The sequence below is a fragment of the Ambystoma mexicanum genome, chromosome 11 (assembly GCF_040938575.1).
Source record: "Ambystoma mexicanum isolate Mex_15411 chromosome 11, UKY_AmexF1_1, whole genome shotgun sequence".
Classification (NCBI taxonomy): Eukaryota; Metazoa; Chordata; class Amphibia; order Caudata; family Ambystomatidae; genus Ambystoma; species Ambystoma mexicanum.
Genome location: NC_090934.1, coordinates 723,453,747 through 723,480,354, shown reverse-complemented (window position 1 = coordinate 723,480,354; position 26,608 = coordinate 723,453,747). Strand labels below are relative to the sequence as shown.

General features: G+C 47.0%; 1 protein-coding gene across 12 annotated transcripts in view; it reads right to left on the bottom strand.

The window, feature by feature from the left end:
- PPFIBP2 (PPFIA binding protein 2) overlaps positions 1-26,608 on the bottom strand; it is a 1,806,653-nt gene that overhangs the window by 354,174 nt on the left and 1,425,871 nt on the right. For all 12 annotated transcript variants that reach the window (XM_069623590.1, XM_069623589.1, XM_069623593.1 and 9 more), the window contains one exon: positions 6,861-7,017. In XM_069623590.1, coding sequence (XP_069479691.1) covers positions 6,861-7,017 — 157 coding nt within the window. The remainder of the gene's footprint in view (positions 1-6,860; positions 7,018-26,608) is intronic.

The window sequence follows — 26,608 nt, the reverse complement described above, 5'->3', positions numbered from 1 at the left end:
TAAGAGAGTACAAGAAGGATGAGGACAGCAGGGGAGATGGAGTGAAGGGATACAAGCATTTCTTCACAGGTGTTCAGAAGAGCAGTTTCTGTGCCTCTGAATGCTCGGAATCTAGACTGGTGGACATGTAGACCGTCAACAAGTTCGGTTTCAGAGTTGAGTTGTGCTAGGACCAACTTCTCAAGCAGTTTCCCAGGGAAGGGAGTGATGGAAATGGGGCGGTAGTTGGCTGGGCAGGAAGGGTCTGCAGAAAGTTCTTTAAGGAGGGGGAGAACACGGAGGTGCTTGAGAGGATGGAATAGAACCAGTAGTAAAGGAGTGGTTGCAGAGATCAGCAAGAGCAGGGGCGAGAGAGGAGATGTTGTCCGGAAGTTCCGGAAGAGCATGGGGCAACCTGTTTGGAAGAGACCTTCATGGAGTTGACAACTCTCATGACTTCTTCAGGGGAGACAGCAGTGATGAAGGAGGAGGGCGAGTGGTTGGTGGGTGGGGGGTGGGAGGATGGTTGGGACGGAAGAGTGCGTGACAAGGCTGTGCAGTATGTCCTGGGTTTTGGAAATTAAGTGAGAGGCAAGTGTATTGCAAAGGGCATGGGAAGGAGTAGGGGCAGAAGATACTGCGGAGGGGTTGGCAAGTTCCAAGCAGATTTTGAAGAGTTCAGCCAGTTTGTTGCATGCACTGGACACTCGTGCCTGAAGATGGACTCTTTTTTTGGCACGGATGGAGAGTCTGTAGTGTCTCTGGATCAGTCGGCAGGCCAGTTTGTCAGAGGGTGAGTCTGAAGAGTGCCACTTCCGTTCAGCAGCCTTGCACTTATTTTTATGGTCTGCAAGTTCAGAGTCATACCACGTGTTACACTTGGAAACAGGTTTCAGGCGGATCCTCATGACTGGGGCAAGGATGTCAAGTGTGTTGGTAATGGACAGATAGAGGTTGCTGAGGGCAGAATCAGTGGTAGAGTCAGTGTTCGGTGAGCAAGGGGGAATGAAGGTGGAAGAGAAAGCAGCAGCTGACACTCGTTTCATCGGTCGTTTCATCGGTCGGATGTTCGTGAACAGGGTTGCCAGAGCTTTAAGAGGAGTTGTCACAGGGACCCAGATGAGTGGTGAGGAGAGAGTGGTCATACCAGGAGAGAAGGGGGGCCAAGGGAGTAGAGAGAGTGAGGATGGAGTGGATGATGGCATCTAGCGTGTGTCGAGCAGAGTGGGTAGGGCCAGAAGGAAGAATAGAGATGGATAGATAGGAGTAGAGGTCAGTGAAGAGGGTGCTTGCTGTGCAAGGGGAGTCTAGGTGGAAGTTGAAGTCGCCTAGTAGTAGCAGGTTGGAGGTGGTATAGAGTAGGTGTTCCAAATGGAACCTACAATTAATTCACCCTTGAAGTCATTTATTTTAGGTGCCAGGATGTTTGTCACTTTTTTAGGGGTTTTGATGTATTTCCCACAATGCAAAATAGTCTGTACAAGGTTGTCTTCTCTGTGGATTGGTGCTCGGGTCTCTTTTCAGACTGGTGGTCTCCTTGTCTGGATTGTCACTGTAATTTAGATGTCTTCTTGTGTTGTGGCTTGTCCTTGAGTTAGGACCTCCTTGTTTTTTCCCTTGACCTTTTCATGCTCCACAGCCTCAGTCTTTCTTCTCCAAGGATACTGTGTCTCGCTAACCCTCTCGTCTGCCTTTTCCACCTTCCTACACTCTCCAGGTTTTCCCTTTTGTGCCACCTTTCTCTACTTTCTGGGTTTTGTTTTTATGTATGTAGGTGATTTATATAGTTTAACCCTAGATTGAGAGCTGTATTATAAAGTGAGTGGAACATAGTGGGTGCAGGGAGTTAGTCTATGGTCCACATTTGTCCCTGAAGTATTTTCTCTTCCATGTTGTCTTAGGCTCACTCCTTGGGTTTTCTCTTTTGTTCTGTCTTCCTATGCTCCACTGGTGCAACAGGGGCCCCTGCAGCCCCGAAATGTGTGGGGGCCCCTGTCAGCACATGTCCTAGGAAGGGCCCCCACTTGTAGAAAAAAAAAGTTTCTTTTTGAATTCACTTTGTATTCATAAAGAAATTATTTCTGTAACAGAAATAATTTCTTTATAAAGGCAGAGTGACTACAAAAAGAAACTTTTTTTTGAAGTCCGAGGGTTTCCCCCCATGACATGGAAGACCCTAGGCTGGAGGCCTCCATGTTATGGGGTGGAGGGGAGTCATACGACTACAAAAAGAAATAGTTTCCGTTATGGTTCGGTCCTTAACGGAAATTATTTCTTAATGAAGTCAGAGTGGCTTTAAAAAGAAACAATGGGGCTCATTCTGATCATGCCAGTCCAGAAACAATGGTGCCTGTAAGCTTACAGGAACCGTTGCCTCTGGACCGGCATATCACAGATCTGCCTGCCGGGGCCGCCGTGCCCGACAGGTCTGACCATGTTGGGCACAGCAGCCATGGTAGGCAGACCCGTCACGGAAGCACCGGCATCGTTGTTAACGGTGCAGGTGCTTCCGTGCCCCATTCCCGTGGAGTCCAAATAGACTCCACGGGAATGGGGATTAACGAAATTACCAGCGCCTGACGTCCCGGCCGCCGGACATGGAATACCCCGGTGGCACCAGGAAGTCAGGTGCCGGTAATGTTTTACGGTCCGGCGGTAGCACAGGCACGGTTACTGCTGGACTCGTAATGAGCCCCAATTTCTTTTTGTAGTAATAGGGCTCCCCTCAACCCCATGACGTTTGCATGTCTGAGTGTATGGTGAAAGGGTGCACACTTAAATGTATAGGTGGCTGCCTGTGTGAGTGTATGGTGAAAGGGTTCACACTTAAATGTATAGGTAGTTGCTTGTCTGAGTGTATGGTGAAAGGGTGCACACTTTAAAGTATAGGTGGCTGCCTGTATGAGTGTATGGTTTGTTTCTTTGTTTATTTGGTATGGCGCGCAAAACCCAGAGGTAACAGGGCGCAACAGAGGGCATGAAGATAAGGTTACATAAAAATTTTGTTAAAGGATAGGCACGAATTTACATATTTACATACAGTAATTACAATTCTGAAAGGTCAGTTGAGTGGATATAGATATATACAATTCAGATAGGCTTTGGTCTATGGGTATGATCAGTCGTGGGGATCATTGGAGCGTAACCATGTTAGGAGATTGCGCCTGAAGCTGTGGTAGGATTGGTCAGCTCTAGTGTTGAGGGGGAGGGCGTGCCAATGTAGGGCTGCCATGACAGGGAACTACTGCTGCCTGTTTTCTTTTGTCTGAATGTGGGGACCTGGAGTTGGAAGGAGTTAATCGTTCTGATGGGGCGGATGGAGGTCTTTTTTATGATTCTGGCAGTGATGTAGGAGGGGGCTGCGTCGTTTAAGCATTTTAAGGTAAGTGATGCTGTTTTGAGAGCAATACGGTCGCAGAGTTTGAGCCATTTGTGTTCTATGGTGAAAGGGTGCACACTTAAATGTATGGTTGGCTGCCTGGGTGTGCCTGTATAGTGAAAAAGTGCACATTTAAATGTATGGATGGCTGAGTGTGCGCATGTATATAGTGAATGGTGTGTGTGCTTGTGTTCAGGGGGCAACAAAACCTACATTTCGGGGGGACCCTTCAAATGTTGGCAGAGGCGCTAACTTCATGGGCGGTGGGGAGGGGCAAACTTATTTGTGTGGGGACATCTAGTGCAGCTTCAATGTTACAAGCAGTTAACTCTCTCCTTTAATTCTGAAAGCACCCACTTATGGACTGCTGTGAGAATGAGCGGTCTCCTGTTCCCTCTCTACCCTTCCAATCACTCCCCTGGCATGCAAGTACTAAACCCACATCACGATTTCAATTGCCTAAAAAATTTGCCATTTGCATGCAGGTACTAACATGTTGATAATTGCTAGGCCCTTGTTAACAGCGAAACCCAGGCGCCATTTAACATCTGTGTCCGTTTCTGTCCAGCAACTGCTCTAAAGGTCATCCAGGTCAAGTCAATATAGCCCACAATTTCACGAGGGAGTGCTGAAGCCCAGTCAACTGAATGGTGTTGCACCACTGCTTGTGTTTAATGTGTGGAGGGAGGCAAGATTGTGCCATAAATCATAATGGTTGTCCATGTCTAGGCTAAGCAGGCATGATATGTGGTATTAGTGGCTAGAGAGGCATTTTGGTGCAGTCATTCTGGTAATTCATCAGTTTGGTATGACTTTCTTTAACTGGGATTGCTGATAAAGCAGTCCTGGCTAAATGTAATTACCTGGCTAGATTGGCATTTGGGTGCTGCAAGTCTATCCATTCCTTATTGCGGCATTGTATATTTTCTGGGCATCTGTGATAAAATCATATGATATGATAGAAGTCATTTATAACGTTCCTGTACACAAATGTTTCTAGGCACGACAAGACAAGGGAGGGAAGATAGAGGAAGGACAAGACAAACAATCTTACTAGGCCTATTGTCATTCAGATCGTGCAAGTGTGAGAACGAGAAGTGCAAGGGGAAAGGGAGGGGGAAACAGGGCAGCAGTGATCTGAGTGAGTGCAGCCAGGGCAGCGCGTCTATAGTAGTGCAAGGAGAACAAGGGACTGCAGTATTACAGTTACAGCCCCTAAGCGCATGGTAGGACCGGAGGCAGTGCAAGGGTGACCGATCAAGAAAGAGCCTGGACTCAGAGAGACTCTGAGGGTAGCCAAGCAACCAGTCGGTACAGCAGATAGGTAGGTCAGCAGGAGAGGGAGAAAGAGAAAGCAGAGGAAAAGAGAAATGTTTTGAGCTGCTTTCGAAACTTCAGGTGGTCCAACTCAAGTTTGAGAGGGGCAGGGAGGCCATTCCAGAGGGAGGCACCAGCAGAGGAGAGAGATCTATCCCCACTCTCTGCCTGGAGAAGTGTCTAACCCTTAGAGAGTTGGAGGTAGCTGAGTGAAGGGCTCGAGAAGGAACGTGTTTTGGAAGAGAGCGTTGGATGTAGTGAGGGCCCTGGCCCCAGAAAGCCTTGTGGACAATGCAAAGGGTCTTGAACTTGATCCTTGTAGCCATTGGGAGCCAATGCAGAGATTTCAGGGCTGGAGAAATACGATCCCTGGGCTTGAGGCCAAGGATAAGTCTTGCAATACTGTTCTGGATTAGTTGCAGATGACGGAGAGTAGAGTAAGGCAGATTGAGTCATAGGCTGTTGCAGTTGTCCAGCCTAGAGAGAACCAGGGTTCTGGAGACAGTGAGCTTCTGGTGGAAAGTGAGAAAGGGAAGAGTACCTTTGAGGAGGAGCAGCTGGTAGTGGGACTTCTTGGCAATGTCCGAGATGTGAGGAGAGAAAGAGAGAGTGGCGTTGTAGATGACACCGAGGTTTTTTGCCTCGCATGGAAGGCGAAGGAAGAGTGCCCAAGGCCATCGGTCAGAGAGAGAAGGAAAGCAGGGTCAGGGGTCTCAGTGAGAAGGATCTCTGTCTTACTGGCATTAAGGCAGAGATCATTGGAGTCGCACCAATTCTGAATCACCGCTTGACAGTCAGGAATGAGTGAGAGAGGAGAGGAGGCTGAGTGGAGCCTGAAGGAAAGCTGAGTCATCCGCATAACACAATGTTAGAGGAGAAGGTAGAGATCAGGTGGGCCAAAGATACCAAGTAGAGGTTGAAAAACCAGGGTGAGAGGATAGAGCCCTGTGGAACCCCACAGGTAGAGCGAAGTGGCGGAGAGAAAGGGACCAAGATGCACCTGGGAGGGGAGGGGTGGTCTTAGAGGAAGGAGGTCAGTCACTCCAGGGCCTGATCCGTGATGCCCAGGTTCTCACAGAGTCGATGATTAGGAGGGTGTGGTTGACCGTGTCAAAAGCAGAGGAAAGGAGGAGGATGAGGGCAGAAGCAATGCTGCAATCGAGGCTAGGGAGCAGATCTTCACATGTGTTCAGGAGAGCAGTTTCATTGCCTCTGGCAGCTCTGAATCCAGACTGATGGTCATGGAGACAAACAACAGATTCAGTGTGGAGAGTAAGCTGGGAGATGGCAAGCATTTCCAAGAGATTGCCCAAGAAAGGGGTGATGGAGATTGGGCAATAGTTTTCCAGGCAGGTAGGATCGGCACACGGCTTCTTGAGGAATGGTTGCACAAGGGAGTGTTTAAGGGGAAAGGGGAACGTTCCAGTGGCGAAAGAGTGATTACAGAAATTGGCAAAGGCTGGAGCAAGGGTGTCAATATGGTTCTTGATGGTTCTGGAGGAGATTTAGTGGAGAAGTGAGATGCCAGAGCCATACAGAGGGCCTGGGAGGGAACAGAAGAGGTACAGACCGCAACAGGATTGACCAGTTCCTTGCAGATTTTAAAGAGTTTGGCCATGTTGTTAGAGGCCGCGGAGACGCAGGCTTTAATGTGTTATTGCTTCGACTGGCATTTTGGTGCAACTAGTCTAGGTATGTCTAAATGAGGCCTGGCATGCTTTACTGTAATGTTATTACGGGTCTACATTGGTCTACATTGTGCAGCCAATTGGACATGTTTTCATTGTGGCATGGCATTTTTAATCGCAAAGCATTCATGTTCCTGTGCACTGTTGGTGACTTGCATGTATTGGATTGGTGTTACCCTACAAATCAATTGAAAACACTGTGGCTTTATACCCAATTTTTCTCAGAAAGTGTGCATAAAAGCAAATATTTATATATTTGTTCTAGTGCTCAGAGCTGGGGGTAAATCCGCCAAGCTTGTGATTTGGCAGACCCTTAAATGTGGTGGTAATAGCTTTACTGCTGCATTTAAGGGTTACCACCAAACTCAAGATGAGGCAGATAATCTCAAATATTTACATAATGCAAACTATTACTTGGCAAATGTTTATATGAATTTATAAAATTGTCATATTTGGCCCTAAACACAATGTTTTCGGATTATACGTTAGTTTCATACTTAGGTTTAGCACACAGTTCTCCTCGCTCCCTCTCCTCGCTTGAAGAACACTTTGTGAAGCTATTGCTTTGTAAGGATCGTGTGCGCCATTTCCAGTATCTCTAGAAAACTTCCCAGGCAGCGTCATGTAGCGGCTGTCTTCCAAGAAAGGTTTATTCTGTTAAAATGGCAAACAAATATTAATCAGTGTTACAATAATCGCATCCACATGAGAATTGAAAAGCTTACTATAAACAGTGCAAAGACAACATAAGGGTTTATATATAAAATCAAATGACAAATTCTACAATAACTGCATAAGTCGTTTATTGTATGTGCTTTCTGAAAGCTATATTAATCTATTTGCTGATTTTTGATAAATCTGTTCCTAGATCTCGCTACATGTATCTGTCGGGCTGCTTCAGGATGCACGTTAGAGCACCCCAGAACTGGAGGGTTCAAATTACACTATGAACCGGAAGTAGCAGTGAAGCTCTGTTTACAGGTTGCTAAAGGCCCTTTTGAACAGGAACAACCATTTTCCTCATGAGTGTGCAATTTAGCGGAACAGCCATGCTTACGGGGAAGGAGTTTAGGCAATGGTAAAAGATTATGCAAAGACACAAGTGCCACGAGAATATCCTGTTCTGGTTGTCAGGCAATGTAAACACTGGAATAAACATGTTATGTTGTGTATAAGGAGTCAAATGGGGGATCCAATATTAAAAGCAACCCCAATGTATAAGCATGCAATAAGATATTTGAAACAAAGGGACATGCTCCAGTAGAGAAGGGCATATTTAATTAATATTGCCCATTGGTTCAAGCCAAGCTTGGCTCAAAGATTTGTTTTTTAAAAGTCAAGACTACACATGGACTGGAGGTTTTTCTCTTTCGGAGACCAACCTTGTACTGATCGCAGTGAAGTAGAACATTGCTTGGAAACCTGACACCCCCCTCACATGAATAGAGATCATTTATTTCACGAGTATGTGTTATTTCTTACTTCTTCACTGGGGACAGATGGCGGCTGACTCGCTTTACATTCACAAAGGTGCTTGCGGGACAGATCAAAAACCTACTAAGAAATAAGAGGTACAAGTAACGATGTGGAAGGACGAGTATTAGAAATTATTCAATCTGTGTCAACCAGATCCACTGCCGGGGGACTGCAGAGAGAGAAGACCTCTTCTAGGACCTCCTGGCACACTTCCCACTCATGCAAGACCATGCTCTGCCTGCTCAGAGCATCTGCTAAAATGTTCTCTGTCCCTGCCAGATGAACTGCTGAGAAGAGATCCGTTTCTCCAGTAACCAGAGCCACAGCTGCATCGCTTCTGTGCAGAGGGAATGGGAGTGCATGCTACCTTGTTTGTTCAGGTAGTGCATGTCACTGTGTTGTCCCTTAGATTAGGCCATGTTTCTCGAGAGACGGAGTAAACACCCTCGGGGCGAGCTCAACTCCAGCCTGTTGATGTGTCACCTGGCTTCTGTCGCTGACCGGAGGACATTCACCTGCAAGTCCTCGCAGTGAGCGCCCTACTCCATCCGTGACCACTCGGGTCTGAAGCCAAGGAGGCCACAAGGGTTCCCCCGCTATAAGATTGGTGCGGTTGGTCCACCAGTCAAGATCACAGAACACTTGGTTGGACACTTTGAGAGGATCCATTAGCGCTCCCAGGTATTGATACCACTGACCCATCAAAAGCCACTGTAGGGATCACATGCACAGCCTGGCCTCTGGCACCAGAAAAATACAGGAGGCCATGAGACCTAAGAGTCGGAGGAAGGAAGCAAATGGTAAGGCGGCGTGGTTCCGGGACTAATGTACCATCTGTGTTATGCTGTCTGCTCTCTCTTTGGGAGGGAAGGCCTTCCCCACCTAGGTGTATAGGACTGCTCCGATGAACTGGAGCCTTTGGACTGGTGTCATATAGGACTTCTTTAAGTTCAGGGAGAAGCCCAGGCTCTGTAGAAGTAGGTAGGTGCCCTCCAGATCAGACAAGAACTACCCCGCTGACTTCCCCCAGATCTGCCAGTCATTCAGGTAAGGAAATACATGGACCAAGGATCTCCTAAGGTGAGCCGCGACTACCGCCATGAGCTTGGTGAAGACACTTGGAGCGAAGGTCAACCCAAAGGGAAGTACCTTGAACTGATAGTGCTTGTTCCCCTTAGGAACTTCCTGTGCTTCTGATTTATTTGGCACATGGAAATAAGCGTCCTGTAGGTCTATTGACATCAGCCAGTCCTGAGGTTCGAGAGCGTGGACAATTTATCTCAATGTCACCACCCTGAATTTGTCTTTCCTCAGGAACTTTAGTACTCTGAGGTCCAGAATGGGAAAGAGACATCCTCCTTTCTTGGGCACCAGGAAATACCAGCCCCTTTGACAATAGGGATCTCAGTTCTTCCTGGAGCTCCTGTCCCGGTTGGATTGGGTGAGTTGGGGTCTGTCCAGTGGTTTTCTTAAGAAGGACAGACAACCTCAACGAATTAACTGCAGGATCCAGGAATCAGAGGTAATCTCCCGCCACTGAGCCAATGCCCTGCCAACTGTCCACCAACCAGTTAATTGTGGGAGGGGAAATCAAAGGGGTTTAGAGGGCGGAGTCGCTGCACCGCTGCCACTGTTTGCTGGCCTCTAGAATCCCTCTGCCCCTTCCGAGGTGCGAGAAACGCCTCTGCCCCTGCCTCACCTGCATAACATCTATAGCCTCTGCCTCAAGAGGCAAAGCTGAAGGTAGGCTTGGCCGTCAGTGCAGCTAGGCTCAGAGACTTAGCAGCAATTTTAGACTCTTTAGAATTTTCCAAAGAGTCATCAGTCTTTTGGCCAAAAAGTAAATCTCCCTCAAAGGGGATGTTCTGAACATTTGGGGAGAATCACGTTTTTTACCCTCTCTAACCGGAGGCACATTGGATGTGGATACCGCAGGTCTAGTGGTTATTGTGGCAGCTTGCACAAGAAGCCCTCCTGGAGAAGGGTGAGTTGCGAGGAAAGAAGGATCTCCTCTTGCCGGCCAATATATACTTCCCCGTGAAGTTGGAGTTAACAGGGGGGAATGTGCAAGGATGCTGCCATTAGGAGGCTAAGGGGTCTGCTATAGCCAGATTAAATTGCATGTTAACCTCAGCTGTAGGTCCGTCATCAAGAATGTCTGTTAACTTGTACCCTTGAACGGGTGCAAAAAATGTCCATCCAAGGGTTTCTACCACCCTTTCAACCAAGGCCCTGAATTTTGTATGTGTATGCGTGTTGGGTTGACCTTGCTGGAGGTCGAGATCTGGAGATGTATCCAGGACACCATCGTCATGCAACCCATGGGTTAGAGAAAACAAATTGGCTTAGTCGTCGAAAAAAAAAAGACACTGCTGGTACCAGAATACCTTCTCTCGTGCTCCGCTTTTTATCAGTGCAGTGTGGGGAAGCTTAATAGAAGTCAGGTGTGTGTAATGGTCATTAATTGCTTGACCATTGTATTGGGTAACGTCAGGTATACTGCTTGGGTGTTAGTCTGTTTTCTCCCATAGCAGGCTGTCCGTTGTGTTAAAAACAGGGAGGGGGGGTTGAGTTCCTAAATATTTTACTTGGTCGGATGGGGCAAAGGTGTTCTAGGGAAGGAGATACCACGTCTCAACATCCAGTGTCCCACTCCCACAAGACCCCCCACCCAGGTGATCCTCCCGCACTGGTCCACCCCCAGGAACTGGATCCAAAAGCGATGGCCATGTCCTGGCTACCTAGATGACAGATCACTGGGGACTAGTGGGTGAGACCCCTTCTGGTTTCTCACATGTACTTCTCACATGCACTTCCCCAATGCAAGTGGATATACTTGGTCATTTCCTAGGTTCTTCGTTATGAAGATCCAGGATGGAACAAGAGGACAATATAACCAAGGACTCTCACATAGTCCACAGGTTTCTTTTCCTTCGTTCTGGTAGAGGGAAGGTGTTCCCATTTGTCTCCTGAATGCATCACATAAATTGGCATTGAGGAGTTGACTCTGGAATTGGGTGCTCTCCATATTTCGTGGAAGCTTTTGGTAGATGGTAGGCCCAAGGGGTTATGTCTCTGTCCAGAGGTTTGGACAGTTGGAGTGCCAATGGTCTTGGGGTATAAATTCTTTATGGGCGTTGGAAGTTCCTGCAAGAGAGTGGAGAACGAAGGGAAGTCCCTTCCCACAATGACTTCTTTGGGGTACCCAGGAAAGATGGCTGATGATACCAAATATCACTTTCCCCTGATGTTAATGTACATGCTTATTTTGGGGTATATTTCATTCTCCCTGTGCACACATACAACTCTTACTAGGGTTACATTCTCGAGGTCTGTTGTTTTAACCAAATCGACCCTTATAGCGGTCTGTTTGCTACCTGAGTAAATTAATGCCTTTACTTGTTTCCCATTTACCATGGCCATTTCATAAGTAAAGTCAGCAGAAGATTGACAAACATATACTAAAGGTTTCCAGATCTTCTTCGTGTTCTTCCCACTCTTCCCCTTTTAGACAGCCTATTTCCATGGGTTCTTCCTTTAGATTCTTAGGACAGTTTTTAGGCAGATGGCCAGTTTCTCTACATAAAAAGCAGATAGGAGGAGAGGATTTGATTCCTTTAGGTTCTTCTCTTTTACTTTCCTCTCTACCCCTTGGGTCAGTTCTTTTAATTTCCATTCTTCTTTTAACTTCCATTCTTTCTTAAGGTATCCACTCCTTGGATGTATAGGATCCTCCCCCTCTACCTGGTACCTGTGGTTGGAAGCAGTGAGTAAGCTTGTGATCCTTCCGCTCCTCACTTCGATGTATCGAGTGGAAGTGTTTGACTGCATCGGAGTGGTTTTGGGCAGTCTCAATAGCCATGATTAGGTTGGGTCGATTCAGTTGTAGTACTGCCTTTTGCAAAAAGGGTGGTAAAGAATTGGTGAATTGTTTTAGAGTAATCATTTCTACCAATTCTTGCATTGTTTTGATGTTAATCTAGAGGACAACTGTGTTTTCAATTCGTTCTCCTAATTCAAGGGGAGGTTTCCCTGGGGTTGCATCTAATGGCCCTTAATTTTTGCAGATAGATTTGTTTGCAGACAGGTTTGCCGTACCCTTTTTATAAGTTCTCTTTTATGGATATAAAGGTATCACCATGGGCAAAGGTAGAGTAGCTGGTAGGTGGTCTGTAGATCACCTTTCAGCAGAGGCCCTAAATAAAAAATGTTTAGATTTTCTTCCAATGATAATTGCTCAGCTAATCACTCGAAATTAATAAGCAATTCCCTAGCTCTTCACCTTTTTGGTATGGTTGTAGTATCGCTTGAGATATTAGGGGTCTTGCCCGTAACTCAAACAATTTCATTAGATTCTCTTGAAGGCAAGCTTCAGCCTGAATCTGATGGGTGGCCAGTTGGGCTATGATGACTGTCAGTTCGGCCATGTCTTCCAGTGGGGTAAGGATTCCCTCTGCCATATGTTCTGAATCAGAAAAAAAACAGGTCTCGACTCACTCTGATAAGGTTTCAAAGTCATCTGATTCCTCAGAGTCTGATTCCGACGGAGGGAAAGATCTGGATAGGTTGATTGCTAAACCTGATGGAACAGGGACCGAAGCGGATTTGGTATAAAAAAAGAAAAGGTTTGGGAAGAGGTGGATTCAGAGTGCTAGGTCTAATGAAGATGTGTGTGGGTCATACTTTTAAGATTATTTGATCCCACTGTTCGATGTGATAGTGGGTAAATAGAAGGGTATCTAATAACATCTGAGTTTTGAAAAATAAATCTTGTTGACCAGTTGGGACGTGAAGCTGGGAAAACAAAACCTCTTAAAGAGTGGATACACAATCGGAATCAAGGAGTTAAACAATTCTATTTTTGCCTTCTGGGGGTACAACGATTATCAGATAAGTGTCAATTGAATCATATCCCATTCCTAACAGCATATGTAATGAAGGCATAGATTCAAAAAGCAAAGCAGACACAAGTGATCACAGTTGAAGGGTGTTTATTGAACTTAATTGGGTTTGAAAAATGCCTATCTAATCCTAAATCTAAAGATGGCAGCATGATACGACCATCAAATAATAACGCAGTCCTTTTTGAGTATGTCAAAATGAAAGGGCCTATACTAATAAACCTATTGCCAATCCTTACTTTTAAATTGTTAGAAATTCATTGCGTCTGAGACATGCGCCGCTCCTTCCGGACCACATATGGCAACCCCAATTGATCAGCGCTATGTAGCTGCCATCGCTAAGTTTTCCCATTCCACATTGTTTGTGGAAGAACAAACGGTCACTTCCAAGATGGCCACCCTGTTATATCAGGCTACCCAAACCAAGATGGCCACCAGTTGGGACCATGCTGCCTAACCGAAGATGGCCGCCGGCATCCAGTCTCAGCTGGCAGTCGTTATCAGCAAGCAGTCTGTATAAAAGCAGGACACAAGCAAGAAGCAGTGTCTTACAATGCAGATCCTGAGATGCCATTTGGAGATGATAGGCATTTAGCCCTCCTTAGCTTTCTTATCCTTACAGACCACTTTCCTGAGTGATCGTTACTAAGTCCTTTATGTGCTTGTCTGAGACCCACGACTCTAGACCCTTTTTCTTAAACTGAAACTCAGCTTACATACCTTTTCAAGATACCCTGGTGGTATGAGGTCCAAGATTGGAGATTAAGGTGATTATTGTTATACTGGGGAAGGGGAAAGAACTCCCTAACTGACCACTATTACCGACACTAATTGGTTGTTATTGTTTCAACTACAGCCCCTGTTTTGAGGTTTCAGGATATCTACCTGAAGTGCCTATGTTACGTTGCTTCTGTTTTGGTAGTCATAGTCACCTCCTCTGTCTCATTGCTGAACTAGGAATAGTCTTGGACATCCTAATTAGGAGCAGACCCTTTTTCGTGACTCCCAGGAGGTTGCCGCTGTTTGCAGAATCACAGTTCCGACATAAGTTCCTTTCTTCTTGGGATTTCACATATACAACTTCTTTGGTGATTTGCTGTTTACCTTCGGTCCCCCTCCGCCGGGATCAGATCCACTTTAACACAAAACCTTCAATTGGTCTCCCTCTGTCGGGCTCGGACCAAGTTTATCTACTTTTCCAAAACATTCTCTACTTCATCAAAATTGAAGACTTTCGACTGTGTGCAGGATTTTGCTCGACCCGTCGCGGCCCAGCTTAGATCTCAATTATTCGTTGTCTTCTTGATGTGACCTTTTTCTCACTTTTACTTCTGCCATTCCTTAGCTGGATACCTTACAGAGACCTTTGATTGAGCACCCATGCTGTCCTTGACCCCTCTGTCAAAGGTGTTGTATCTTGCTTTTAAAGCTTAATCACTGATCATCAGTTCAACATTACTTGCGCCTCTTATCATGCATGTTTTAACAATGTTTGTTCGAACACTCGCCATACAATGTTGCTGCTTGCAACCTTGGCTTCAACACAGAGCGGTCTTGTATCAGTCTACCCAACTCACCGGCTGCCAAGAACGGTACCACGGCTGATATTGCTTCTCCCCACCTTGATTATTGGTGCAGGAGTGCCCCGGGTATCTCCGTCAAAGAATGCAGGATTCTTCAGCCTGGTTTCCTGATCTTACTTAGTGTAACAGTTCCTTGTCTAAAAGGTCAAGGGAACTTCCCTCCTTGCGATCGCCTCGGTTTGCCATTTTTCTTCTCTCGTTCAGCTGCCGTTTCAAAGCTGCGGTTTCCTTGGGTACTTTGCTCAGAGTGTGCTCTTGTGCTCCATCTTGTATCCATGTGGGGAAGTTTAATGGAAGTCAAGTGTGTGTGATGGTCAGTAATTGCCTGACCATTGTTTGGGACATGTCAGATATACTGCTCAGGTGTTAGTCTCTTTTCTCTCATAGCAGGCTGTCTGTGTGAAAGTGTTTGTGTTGTAAAAGGGGGCTGGGGGGAAGAGTTCCTAAATATCCTACTTGGTAGGATGTGGTAAAGGTGTCATATGGAAGGGGATACCACGTCTCCCCATCTGGTGTCCCACTCCCCAATGACCCCCACCTAGGTGCTCCTCCCACACTGGTCCAGCCCCAGGAAATGGATCAAAAAGTGATGGCTGTGTGCTGGCCACCTGGATGACAGATTCCCAGGGACTAGTGGATGAGACACCTTCTGCTTGTTCACATTTCCTATTGCACCACACAGCTACTTATGAGCAGTGTTGCTGGGGACCCTTAGGGTCCTCCTTTGAGATTACTTTTCTTTATCCTAGAGTAACTACAGTTCACTTAGTATCTCTTCTAAAGCTTTATAGTCTGAGAGATTGGCACACACCACCTAATAAGTGCCAAAGGGATACCTAGTATCCCCCTTCTCTCTGCTCCTGTGACTTTTTATTCACATAGACCATCTCCTAGTTATGGCTGGTGGAAGTGGACGTGTCCTACCAACTATTGTGTATTTCCTCTCCCACAGGCTATGTCCATAGCCTCGGTAGTGAACAATAGGGGAACCAAGTACTAACTTTGGGCTTCCCTTCTTTTGTAACTATTATTAGTGTGGTTGTTCTTTGTCAGCCCTTCTTCTACCATTCTGGGAGGGGAGGCCTGTGTGTGTGTTTTGCCTTTAACAGGAACCCTTGGATGTCCCTGCCAATGCCCCAGACTGTCTGGGCAGGCAGGAAGTGGGGGAGGAGTTTTCCACCCCCCTGTCCTTTGTCTGCCAGAGTGTCTGAATGGGACCCGCTCCCACTGGGAGGCTGTCCAAACACCCCTTTCTGTAAACTTCTGAGGAAGATTGAAGAAGAGTGAGGGCTGGAAACGTATAAAAGGTGAGGTGAAGCGACCACTGCCGTCCGGACCCTGTTTTTCGAGGATGCTTCCTTCCCTTTGACTGGTGGGAATAAACAGTCCCAAGCCGAACTTTCATTTGATCCCTCTCCCGAGGTCCTGAGAGCTTCCAGAGCTGTGGAACCCAAATACCAAGAGACCTGCTGCCCATTTTGAGTGCATCATTCTGGAAAGGCTGAATCCATCCAAGTCTTTGCTGAGCCCTCAAGGACACTCCAGAGGCCCAAACCAACTCATCCAGACCCCCTGATCAGAGTGTGGCACTGCAGGAACCGAAGAAGATTGCCCGGGCGAATCGCGTCCTTTGTTGGTGCTGCCGAAAAGGCACCAAAACCGTAGAATGACCAAAGAATTTGATGAAAGCTGTGCCAGAGGTCCTCCCTTGAGACTGCTGCTGAGAGTTCCCGTCCATTGTCCTGCTTTTCGTCATCAAACCAAGGAATCCAGAGGTCGGCTCCAGAACTGCAACATTGCGTAGCATCCACCACAAACGTTTTCTTCCAACCTAAGGTACTGTGGGGAAAAAGGTATTGTTTACCTTATTCCAGAAGGTCACTCCAGAGCGTCGCAGTGTACTTAGAGGTGTCCAGGGCAACCCCCTTTTACCTCTGACTCAAGCCGCTGCTTGTGTCCCTTTAGCAAGTCCTTTAACAGGATATCCAAGGTTGGTTAAGTCTTCTTGTATCTTCTTTCTTACAGACTAGACATTTTCCACAGGAACTTTTGACGTCTGCTGCTTTTCAAGACTTTAAGCCTCTCCGAACTGCCTTTTTGCTAGGGTTGCGTTTTGGACTTTAAAAGACTTGCTGTGCAGGGAAACTGGCTCTAGAACCTGAAGCTCTGATAGGATAACACTACCTAACTCTTTTCCTTCCCAAAAATCACTATTTTACATGTGTATGCTGAATAAATGCAATTACTCTATTACTTTGTGTTTGTGCGTTATTACCGATAATACGTTAGACCGGTCAACTCCTGTAAAAATTGTGAACGTTCAGAACCTACCAACTAAGAAGTGGCCTTTTGAAAGCATTGTAAAGTATACCTATGTGTGTTGGTTTATTGTGCTAAGTATTTAACAGTGACTCTTGTGTAAATATAATCAATCAATATTTTAATATCGATTTATGTGTGTTTCTTTGATGTGCATTACTAACTAGGTTCAGTATACTTACCTACAGCTCACATCTTCCTCTTAAGATACGCCTGACTGCTCTGCCAAACTACCAAGGTGTCCGAGTAATACAGACTGGTAAGAAGAGTTGGAGATCTACAAACCACTGGGATAGCTTACCAAAGTCTTACCTCCAAGTGGGACTTTAGAATAACTCCCCTTACACTCACTAGGGAAGCAAGGCAGCTGTTATTTTCCCAGGTAGTGGGCTATAGTAACTGAACAAAGGACGATGATTCAGAAATGGTGGACATGTTGAATAAAAGGCTTGGCCCAGCCCCTAAGCACCCAATTAAGCCCATGTGATCTTGCGAGGGCCTCCAGTTCCAGCCCCTCATCAATTTATTGACACAGCTGCAGACCCTTACCAATGACCCAGCCCAGTGGGAGAAACAACCATTCTATAAAAACTCACAAGTAGTAGGGGAGTTTGGTGAGGATGGTTGGAGCAGTTGATTGGAGACAGTTGGGAGGAGTGGAGTGGACGGTTCGGAGAGGAGGTTGCAGGGCGGGTTGCAGGTGGAGGTGAAGGGTAGATTGGTGGTCTACAGAAGCAGGTTGGTGGACATTAGCTGGAGGTTCATGGAGAAGATCAGCAGGTTGGTGGAGAACAGGAGGTTGGAGACACAACTCAGAAAGAAGGAACATCAGTGCCCTATAGATCAGGAAGGCACGATAAGGCCTAGTTGGCAGGTGTAAGAGGAGAAGCAAGCCCATGACAGAGGTCAAAGGAGCTGTAGAAAGTTCAAGGAAAAGGGAGATAGAAGCATCCCAGATGACGAAGGCAAGGAGGCCCCAAATAGAGATTGTTTTGGAAAATGCAAGACAGGAAGTATGATGGCTCCAGCTTTCCCTCAGGGAGAAACTCTTATATTAATGACTAATGGAGGAGACCACGTGGTGTGCCCAAAAGACTTTACACTGAGGAATACAGAAAAACCCTCAACAGGCAACTGAGTGGGAAACTGTTAGGAAAGATTTATCTTTTAGCAACTTTCCCTCCATAATTCTATGGACCCCAAACTTTTTGCTTTTGAATCTGTCCTGACTTTTTACAGCCTTCAGCTTCCATCCCCTGGCCTTTTACCCATTTATTAATGGGAAACTAATCAGTCCTTCAGATTAGCAGTACTGGTAAACTGCGTTTCCCTTTTGACGTTTACACTTTTGTAACTTTTTAACATTGCACGCATCATCGTACAATGCAGGGATACTGGTGGCAGTAATTTCTAGTGTGCACATTCACGTTTACTGTGTACAGCTACTAAGCGTGGGCAGTGCCTTCAAATGGCCACACCATGACATTTTGAATGGTGCAGATCCATATCATTGGTGGGCTTGGACTTGCTTTCAGGCTGACTTTTGGATAAGAAGCAGACTCCTGCAGCAATTGCCTCAGATCAGTATTGGAGCCAGGAATCCCCTGTAGAAGAACAGCTGACAGAAGATCCAAAGAAGACTCCTGAAGAGGCACAGCTTCCTATGTCTGGCACTGTGAAGCCCTTTTGGACTACCTGATCTGCGAAGGCCCTTTGCAGTGCTTCAACCCTTTGACTGGCAGGACCAACCAGTCTGAACGTGCTCGAGGATCCAGCCATCCTGAGTCTTCGGATGTGTCCCTGGACCACCCGGTGGACAGACCAGGTCTCCAGTCGGCCACCTCACTAGAACCATCACTGTTCTATGTTTTCAGCTGGGAACTTCGGTGGTCACCAGCTTGTTTTTTAAGTTGCCTTTCTGCTGCATTTCAGCTTCCCAGGTTCAGGAGATCCTGCTCTGGAAGGTCTTCTTCAACCACGACTGGAAGGACGTTTGCCCTCATCTGTGTGCAGTGGCCGCCCCTGGAACTCGCCTAAAGAGGTCTGCATCAGTGCTTTCTGCATTTCTCCATCGCTAAGGGTTGCACTATGCTCCTGGACCCAACCGGAAGAATCCTTGCACCCGTTTCTCCTGGGACAGTGGGAATCCAACCTCCAGCGATCCCTAGTCGATCCATGCAGTCCTCTGGGGAAAATTGGAGTCAGGGGATAAGTAAACACAAAGAATTTGTCCCCCCCGTCCTCCATAGGATAACATTGAGTACAAGTCTCGTTGTATGCTTCCATTCCACTGCTTTTTGGTCGTCACACCTGATCAATGTAACTTGAAAGATAAGAACACATGTTTTATTGGGGAGTAGCCTTGTGACTTTTGGGCACATTGCCCCACTCTTCATAGGGATTGGACTTCTGAAGCTAGGGTAATTTCTTGTGACTTGGTTCCATTTTACTGCATCACTTATTTACCTTCTTTTATTGATGTAAGTCATTGATACATTTTGAGAACCTGTATATATGTTTATTACTGGGTGCTGTGCGATATTATCACCTGCTTGTTTAATTTTTTAGCGTGTGTTTTGGGCCTCAAATAAATACAGTATTTTTTACATTCCCATCTAAATTGAATTATTGCGTGGGCTCATTGTTGACCTCTGTCCCCACTCGCACTCTCCTGTGAATAGCCTTGACTGGTCTCCATTGCTACCCTTGATTGGGGTTTGCCTGAGTTTCTCTGTTCACTACAACTAGGGTGACCTCCTAAAATCTGTCCGCCATGCTAGATTCTAGAAATCCATCTGCACAAAAACCTACAGACCAGGAACTAAGACTTGGAGCCCAAAGAGTCTTAAAATCAGCAACGAATATGTGACACTGTTCTAAAAGACTTTTTTTGTAACTACCTTTGATTTTATTCATGTTGGTTTTGTGTACATGAAACTGTGGTAATTAACTTTTGTGCCCTGTCGGTATGTGCTTGCCCATTTGACACGTGTGACACGTTGCAAAAGTTGAAAGATTTTCTCTGTTGGTAAAAACACATGGAATTTGGCAGTACATAATCCTAGACATGGTATAGCATTGAAATTAAATCCCATCCTGTAACATTCAGGAGTTGCACATAAATTAGCCTCATCAAACACCTTCTTGGCATCTAAGAATGTAGAAGCTACAGCGATCAGAGCAATTCACCAGAAATATCTAAATTGTATGAGTAGCGTTGCTTTGTGACCAACTTACTTGAACTTAATTAAGGCAATTTGCGCACTAGAAAAATTGTTTATTTTGAATCTGCAACATATCTTTTAATAAGTATTTATCAGAGCTGTGTGCCATAGCTTTAACACTACTAAAGGCGTTCTACCACAGTTGCTTATAAATGTGATCAGAGCACGTGGTCATGGTCCAGGCAAAACATATTTAAAGTTATACCTTAAATCATAGGCTTTCCACAAAAAATGTTTTCCTTTTTAAAAGTATTCTGGGGCAAATGTGTTGTGATTTGTCTTTCTGTAATCTGCTAAGGGCACTCAGTAGTCACTCCCTAGTTATGACCTCATCCAGACTGCCAGCATCCAGACCATCAGATTATGCAGAGACAGCTCTAAAAAACGATGCATTCTGAATTTGCTATCATTCATTAGGCATCTAAACCAGCATATATTCTTAGCATTAACCAGAGTTAACCTCATGGCTGGTTGCCACTAAAGTCTCAAATATAGAGCTGCTTCTTGCCCTCTGCTTATCACCCTGACAGGAATTTTGCTGCATGCAACTTTGCTACCCGGACTACCAAAACAAATGATTCTGCCTCCTCACTGGGTTTCTCAAAATGTAACTTGAAAGCCCAACTACTGCTCTCCAATTGTCTTGAGTCAGAGCGTGCTTGTATCTACCAGGAATACATTGGAGCTCCATTTGTAAAAAAAAGGCTAAATAGCAATCTTTCTTTTTCTTTCATGAACAGTAACCAATTATTAAGACATTATCATTGTGAACAGCCACATAATCACAGAGGCGTAGCGCATATATGTTCATGTGATACTTGTTCAAATAGCTTTGCACTTTGACTATAACTTGCAATACTTTACTCAGTTTAAATGTATAGCCTTGTCATATTGTGCGCCTGTGTTATACCTAGAGTGCTGCCCTATATGTTGTGTCTTGACTGTGCTCAGGGAATAAAGGTCAGTAAGGAAGGAGGTCAGCCAGTCCAGTGCCCGTTCCGAGATTCCAAGGGTGTTGTGTAGCCTTTGTATTAGGATGGAATGGTTGACAGTATCAAAATCAGAGGAGAGATCGAGAAGGATGAGGACAGCTGGGGAGTTGGAGTCAAGAGAAGGCAGCAGTTCTTCACAGGTGTTCAGAACAACAAGTTACTTTCCATCTGGTAATGTTCTTTCGACTGGATGTTGCTCCAACATATTCCACATCTTTGACATGTAATGTCCACAGCTGTGCACTTCGGAAACTTTTTCGGCAGAGGGTGTCCTGCGTCGCTGGCATCGGGTCGATGTCCCTCGAAGGCTTCAGTCGAGAGCGATGATACCGAATGTTATAGATAGGACGCACGGCGCCCCTAGCCTCAGTTTATGTTTTTTCCTCCATAACGTGTGACATGCACATACCTAATGTTTGCTTGACTGCACATAGTCTTGCGGGAATGTAAGCTGCAATAGCATAGGAAATTCTCCAGAGGGGCAGGCTGGGAGGGTGATGTGGAATACGTTGGAGCAACATCCAGTCGAAAGAACGTTACCAGTTGGTAAGTAACTTGTTCTTCGAATGGATTGTGTCCTCCAACGTATTTCACATCTTTGACAGACTCCCAAAGCAGTACCAGAAAATGGAGGAGGGAAAATAGTTTACAGTACCCAATCGGATGGCAGGATAAAGAACCGCCTTATCAAAGGCCATATCTTGACCATGGAGCGTATCCCAGGGAGTAATGTTTAACAAAGGTGTAGATAGAAGCCCATGTGGTTGCATCACAAATATTCCTAAAAGGAACCCCCGCTGCAGGGCTGTGGTAGTAGCCACGCCCCTAGTGGAATGAGCTTGCAACCCTTCAGGAGGGTCCTTGCCCGCCAATCAGTAACAGTCAGTAATGGTGAGGATAATCCACCTGGACAAGGTCTGTTTGGTAACAGCCTGGCCCATTCGTTGTCCAGCATACCCCGCAAAGAGTTGATCGTCCACTCTAACCCTGGACATCCTAGAAATATAAAAGCTCAGAGCTTTCCTAGGGTCCAAACTATGGAGTCGCTCCTCTTCCTTACCAGGATGAGGAGGAGGATAGAAAGAAGGAAGAACCACTTTCTGGCTTAAATGAAATTCAGACACTACCTTAGGTAGAAAGGAAGGACGTACCCTCCGTACAACCCTATCCTTGTGGAACACAGTAAAGGGCAGCTTAGATGAAAGCGCCTGCAATTCACTCACTCTGCGAGCGGAAGTAACAGCAACCAAGAACGCCGTCTTGAAAGACAAAAGTCTCAAACAACAAGAGTCCAAAGGTTCAAATGGAGCACCCATCAGGAATTTCAAGACCAAATTCAGATCCCACCTGGCACCTGGAATGGGGACGGCGGGAACACACTAGTGAGCCCTTTAAGAAATTGGGAAATCAAAGGAATCTTAAAGTAAGAACATTCTTCAGACGAGCGCTTGAAGATAGACAGGGCTGCCAGGTAACCTTTAATGGTACCTACATGAAGGCCCCTGTGGGCCAAAGAAAGCAAGAAAGAAAGAAAGAACTATGGGAATGGAAAACTGAAAAGGATCAACATTTTGTTCTCTGCACCAGTCGCAAAACTTACGCCAACGGCAACGGTACAGGGATTTTGTTGCTGGCTGCCTGGCCGAAAGCAACACCTCCATCACGTTATCCGGGAGGTCCCAATCCTTATACCTCAACCTTTCAGATACCAAGCGTGAAGGTTGAGAGTCCAGACCAGGATGGAGAACCTGACCCGCCTCGTGCAAGATCAGATCCTGTTGGTAGGGGAGGTGGGGTGGGGGGCATATGGACATTTCTAGAAGGTTCGGGTACCACGCTCTCCTGGCCCAATCGGAGCAATGAGGATCATGTGGGATCCGAACCTCCGCAACCTCCTTAACACTTGAGGAATGACAGGGACCGGCGGAAACACGTACAGAAGTGGGAATGAGTAATCAACGACGAAGGCGTCTCCTAAGGCTCATCTCGGAGGAAATTCCCTTGAGCAGAATCTCTTGCACTTCTGGTTGGCAGAAAAGCCTTCAGGGCCAGCCTGATGGCCCTCGGCTCTAACAGTTTGATGTGGAGTTTGGACTCCGATGGAGACCAACGACCTCTGGCAGTCAAATCTTCAGCATGAGCTCCCCATCCTGTGAGGGAAGTGTCAGTTACAACTGTCACCTCTGGCCACGGTTGCCAAAGCGGGTCCCTCTTCATCAGGTTCCCCACGTTGGCCCAGCAGATCCTGTGAGACCGAGAGTGTAATCTGAACGGGATCCAACATCTTGCCCGAGAATTGTCTGGCCTCTGGCACCAGAAAAATGCAGGATGCCATGAGAGGGAGAACGCGCACGGATCAGCTAGTCATCCCGGTAGGGGTAGACGTGAATCCCGCCGCCTGAGATATGCTGTCACCACCACCATTAGCTTGGTGAAGATCCTCGGGCGGAGGTCAATCCGAATGGCAGGACCCGAAACTGAAAGTGCGAGTCGCCAGCCGCAAACCTCAGGTATATCCTGTGCTTTGGATGAATCGGCACATGAAAGTAAGCATCCTGTAGATCCAGAGACACCAACCAATCCTGAAGTTGAAGGTTCCAGAGGACTTGAGAGTGACCATTTTGAACTTGTCCTTCCTGAGATGTTTGTTCAATCAACGCATGTCCAAAATGGGTCTCAATCCCCAGTCTTTCGTTGGAATAAAAAAATATGTGGAATACCATCCCTTGTTCATCTCTGCTACAGGCATCAGTTCTATAGCGCCTTTCTCCAGCAGGGTCAAGATTTCCTGCACAAGGAGCGGATCTGGAAGCTTCAAAGAGAGATTCATCTGTGGATTGTCGTAAGGCTGCTTTAGGAAGGGAAGGCAGTAGCCGTGGGCTATGGTATCCAGAACCCACGCATCCGAAGTAATAGCTTGCCATTCTTTGAGATGCTGAGACAGTCTGCCCCCAACCGGCGAACAATGGGACATGGCCTCATGCTTGTTTTGGTGCGGCAGCGCCTGAAGGCCAAGAGGCAGCTGCCTGAGCAGCTTTGGCACCCCTATTTCCCTGACCACCAAGGGTACTTTTACGCTGACCCCTTTGACTGGCGGCTCCTCTCGTTCTACCAAAGGAAGAGTAGTAACGAAAAGAACCTCCCCTCCACTGCTGTACCCTAGGACGAAAAGGCAGAGGTTGACGCACAGCTGCACTCAAAGATTTTGCTGCAGCTTTTGTAGTCTGCAACCTCTCAAGGCTCTCGTCAGCCTTGCTGCCAAACAAATGCGCGCCATCAAAGGGCATGTTCAAAAGACGGGCTTGCACATCCGGAGCAAAACCCGACTTCCGCAACCACGCAAATCTGCGCATAAAGGTGCTCACAGCCATGGACCAGCCAACACTGTCGGCCATGTCCTAACCTGACTGAAGGGATTCACACATGGCATCCTTGCCATCCTGCATGAGAGCAAGGAACCCATCCCTTTCTTCCCCTTCAGGAATATGCTCAGTCGCTAGAGAAACAATTCCACTGAGTGTGTGAAAATCTTGCTAAGGCACAAGTGGAATTGGCTGACTTCAACGCCATACTCCCAGCAGAAACTCCTTGCGTGACCAACTGCCGAAATGCTTGTCTTCCCTATCAGGAGGGATGGTAGGGTACGCCGCCTGCCTCGAGGTGGCCGTAGACACCTGAACCACCAAACTCTCGGGAGTGGGGTGAGATGAAAGGTAGCTGGGGTCGCTACCGGAAGGGCAGTATTCTTTAGTTAACGATTTGTTAACTGCCGGAAGAGATTCCAGTGTCTGCCAAGCAGCCGCCACCCGTTTCTGCAACGTCAAATGAAAAGGTAACACCGGGTCAGAGGATGGACCTTGATCCAAAAAATCCATTAAGTCATCCTGAACAAAAGCTTCAGGAGGACTGGACCAGCCAAGGTACTCAGTGACCCCCATCAGTCTCCTGTAGGACGACTCAGCATGAGCCCCAGGTTCAGGCCTGCCAAATTCCACCTCAGGAGAAGTGTCCAAGCCACTGGCATCATGAAGAGATTGCCTCAACTCTTCCAATTGACTGTCCTCAGAAAAGACAGGAGCCACATCAGTTCAACAGAGTCAAAGTCGAAGTCTGACCTCTCCTCCTGCTCATAGATGTCATTCAGAGGGAGGTAAAAGTCCTGCCTCGGGACAGAAGAGGGTCTGTAGTCCTTAACAGGCCTCATAGACTCAGAAGTAGCCTTCCTTGGAGGATCCACAGTAGCAGGATCTCCATTGGTAAATTCTGGCCAAAAGGCCCCGAAGGCGTCGAGGGCGCCGAAGGTTTCAGCATCAAGAGTGCCAATGGCATTGGTGTCGATAACGGCGCCGAGGGCTGGTGCGAAGGTAAAGCTTCGACATCCGTATCCGATGGAGTCGACGCTGACCTCGAGCCTTACCAGGTTTCTGCGGTCTTGCTGGGGACGAGGACCGAGACCTGGAAGCACATCTCTTGTGACCATCCTGAGCCTTGTCCGAACGGGACCTCGAAGGTTCCCGATGAGAGTCGCGTCGAGGACCCGAGCCTGAAGGCGTGTGAGCCACGGCTCGAGACTATTCCTTGCCGGCTTCTTCCAAAGGCACAGATGGAACTGTGCCCGGGGATTGGAAAATCGCTAGCATCTGCTCCCTGAAGGCAGCCCATTTCTCCGGAGTCGAGGACTTAGTTCGACATGCCACTTTCTCGCGGCTCCATTCTCCGAGGAGGACAGGGAAGACCACCGGTGACGGCGCTTCCTGGAATGCCGAGACGAGGAGGACGAATGGCGGGAACCACTCTGGGACGGAGATCCCCGGGACTCCTTCCGACGTGGAGAGTCGCCCCTCGAATCGTCAGCGGACATCACCTTAGAAACTTTACAGGACTTACTGAGTTTAGAAGCCCTACCTACCTGAAGCTTCCCCTTACGCTCCCGCAAGGCCTTAGCAGTCAGAGACTGGTATTTGGAACAGTCGTCTGTGTCATGACTCTCGCCCAAGTCTTGGCAAGTCTTGAAGCCAGACCCCGGAGTCGGAGGGGTCAAAGAAGAAGACATATTCACGAGGAATACACGAGATGCTCCGAGTCTCCGAAGAAAATACGTTTGCGGAAAAAACGGCACTGAGGCTACGGCGCCGTGCATCCTATTTATAACATCCGGTGACGTCGCCCTCGACGGAGGCCTTCGAGGGACATCGACCCGACGCCAGCGATGCAGGACACCCTCTGCCGAAAAAGTTTCCCAAGTACACAGCTGTGGACATTACATGACAAAGATGTGGAATACGTTGGAGGACAATCCATTCGAAGAACAGTTTCCATGCCTCTATTTGCCATGGTGCAGCCTTGAATTCCCACCATGCTTGGATCCCTGTCCTCCCGTGCAGTGCACGTAATAATAGCAGCAGGATGGCTTCCCTGGATGTGTTCTGATAAGTGGATTGCTGGATGGATTGCTCAGCATGGGGCTTCAGCATTTGGATACACATTCTGGGCTCACAAAGGGTGGTGACCAGGAATTGACTCATGATGTCAGCTTTGTGGGAAACAGGCATCTCATCAGTGGGATGGGAAATGCACCCAGTTTGACTAGCTTTTTAAGACATTCTGTGGAGGAATTATAAAACCCCTTAGCATCCAATGGGTCAGTGTGGGACTCCCCCATGACACCCCTCCTCCCATTCCATATGCTTCTAGCAAATAGCAGTTTTTAATGTCCACACGTTAGGAAAGAACTAATTTGCAGCTACATC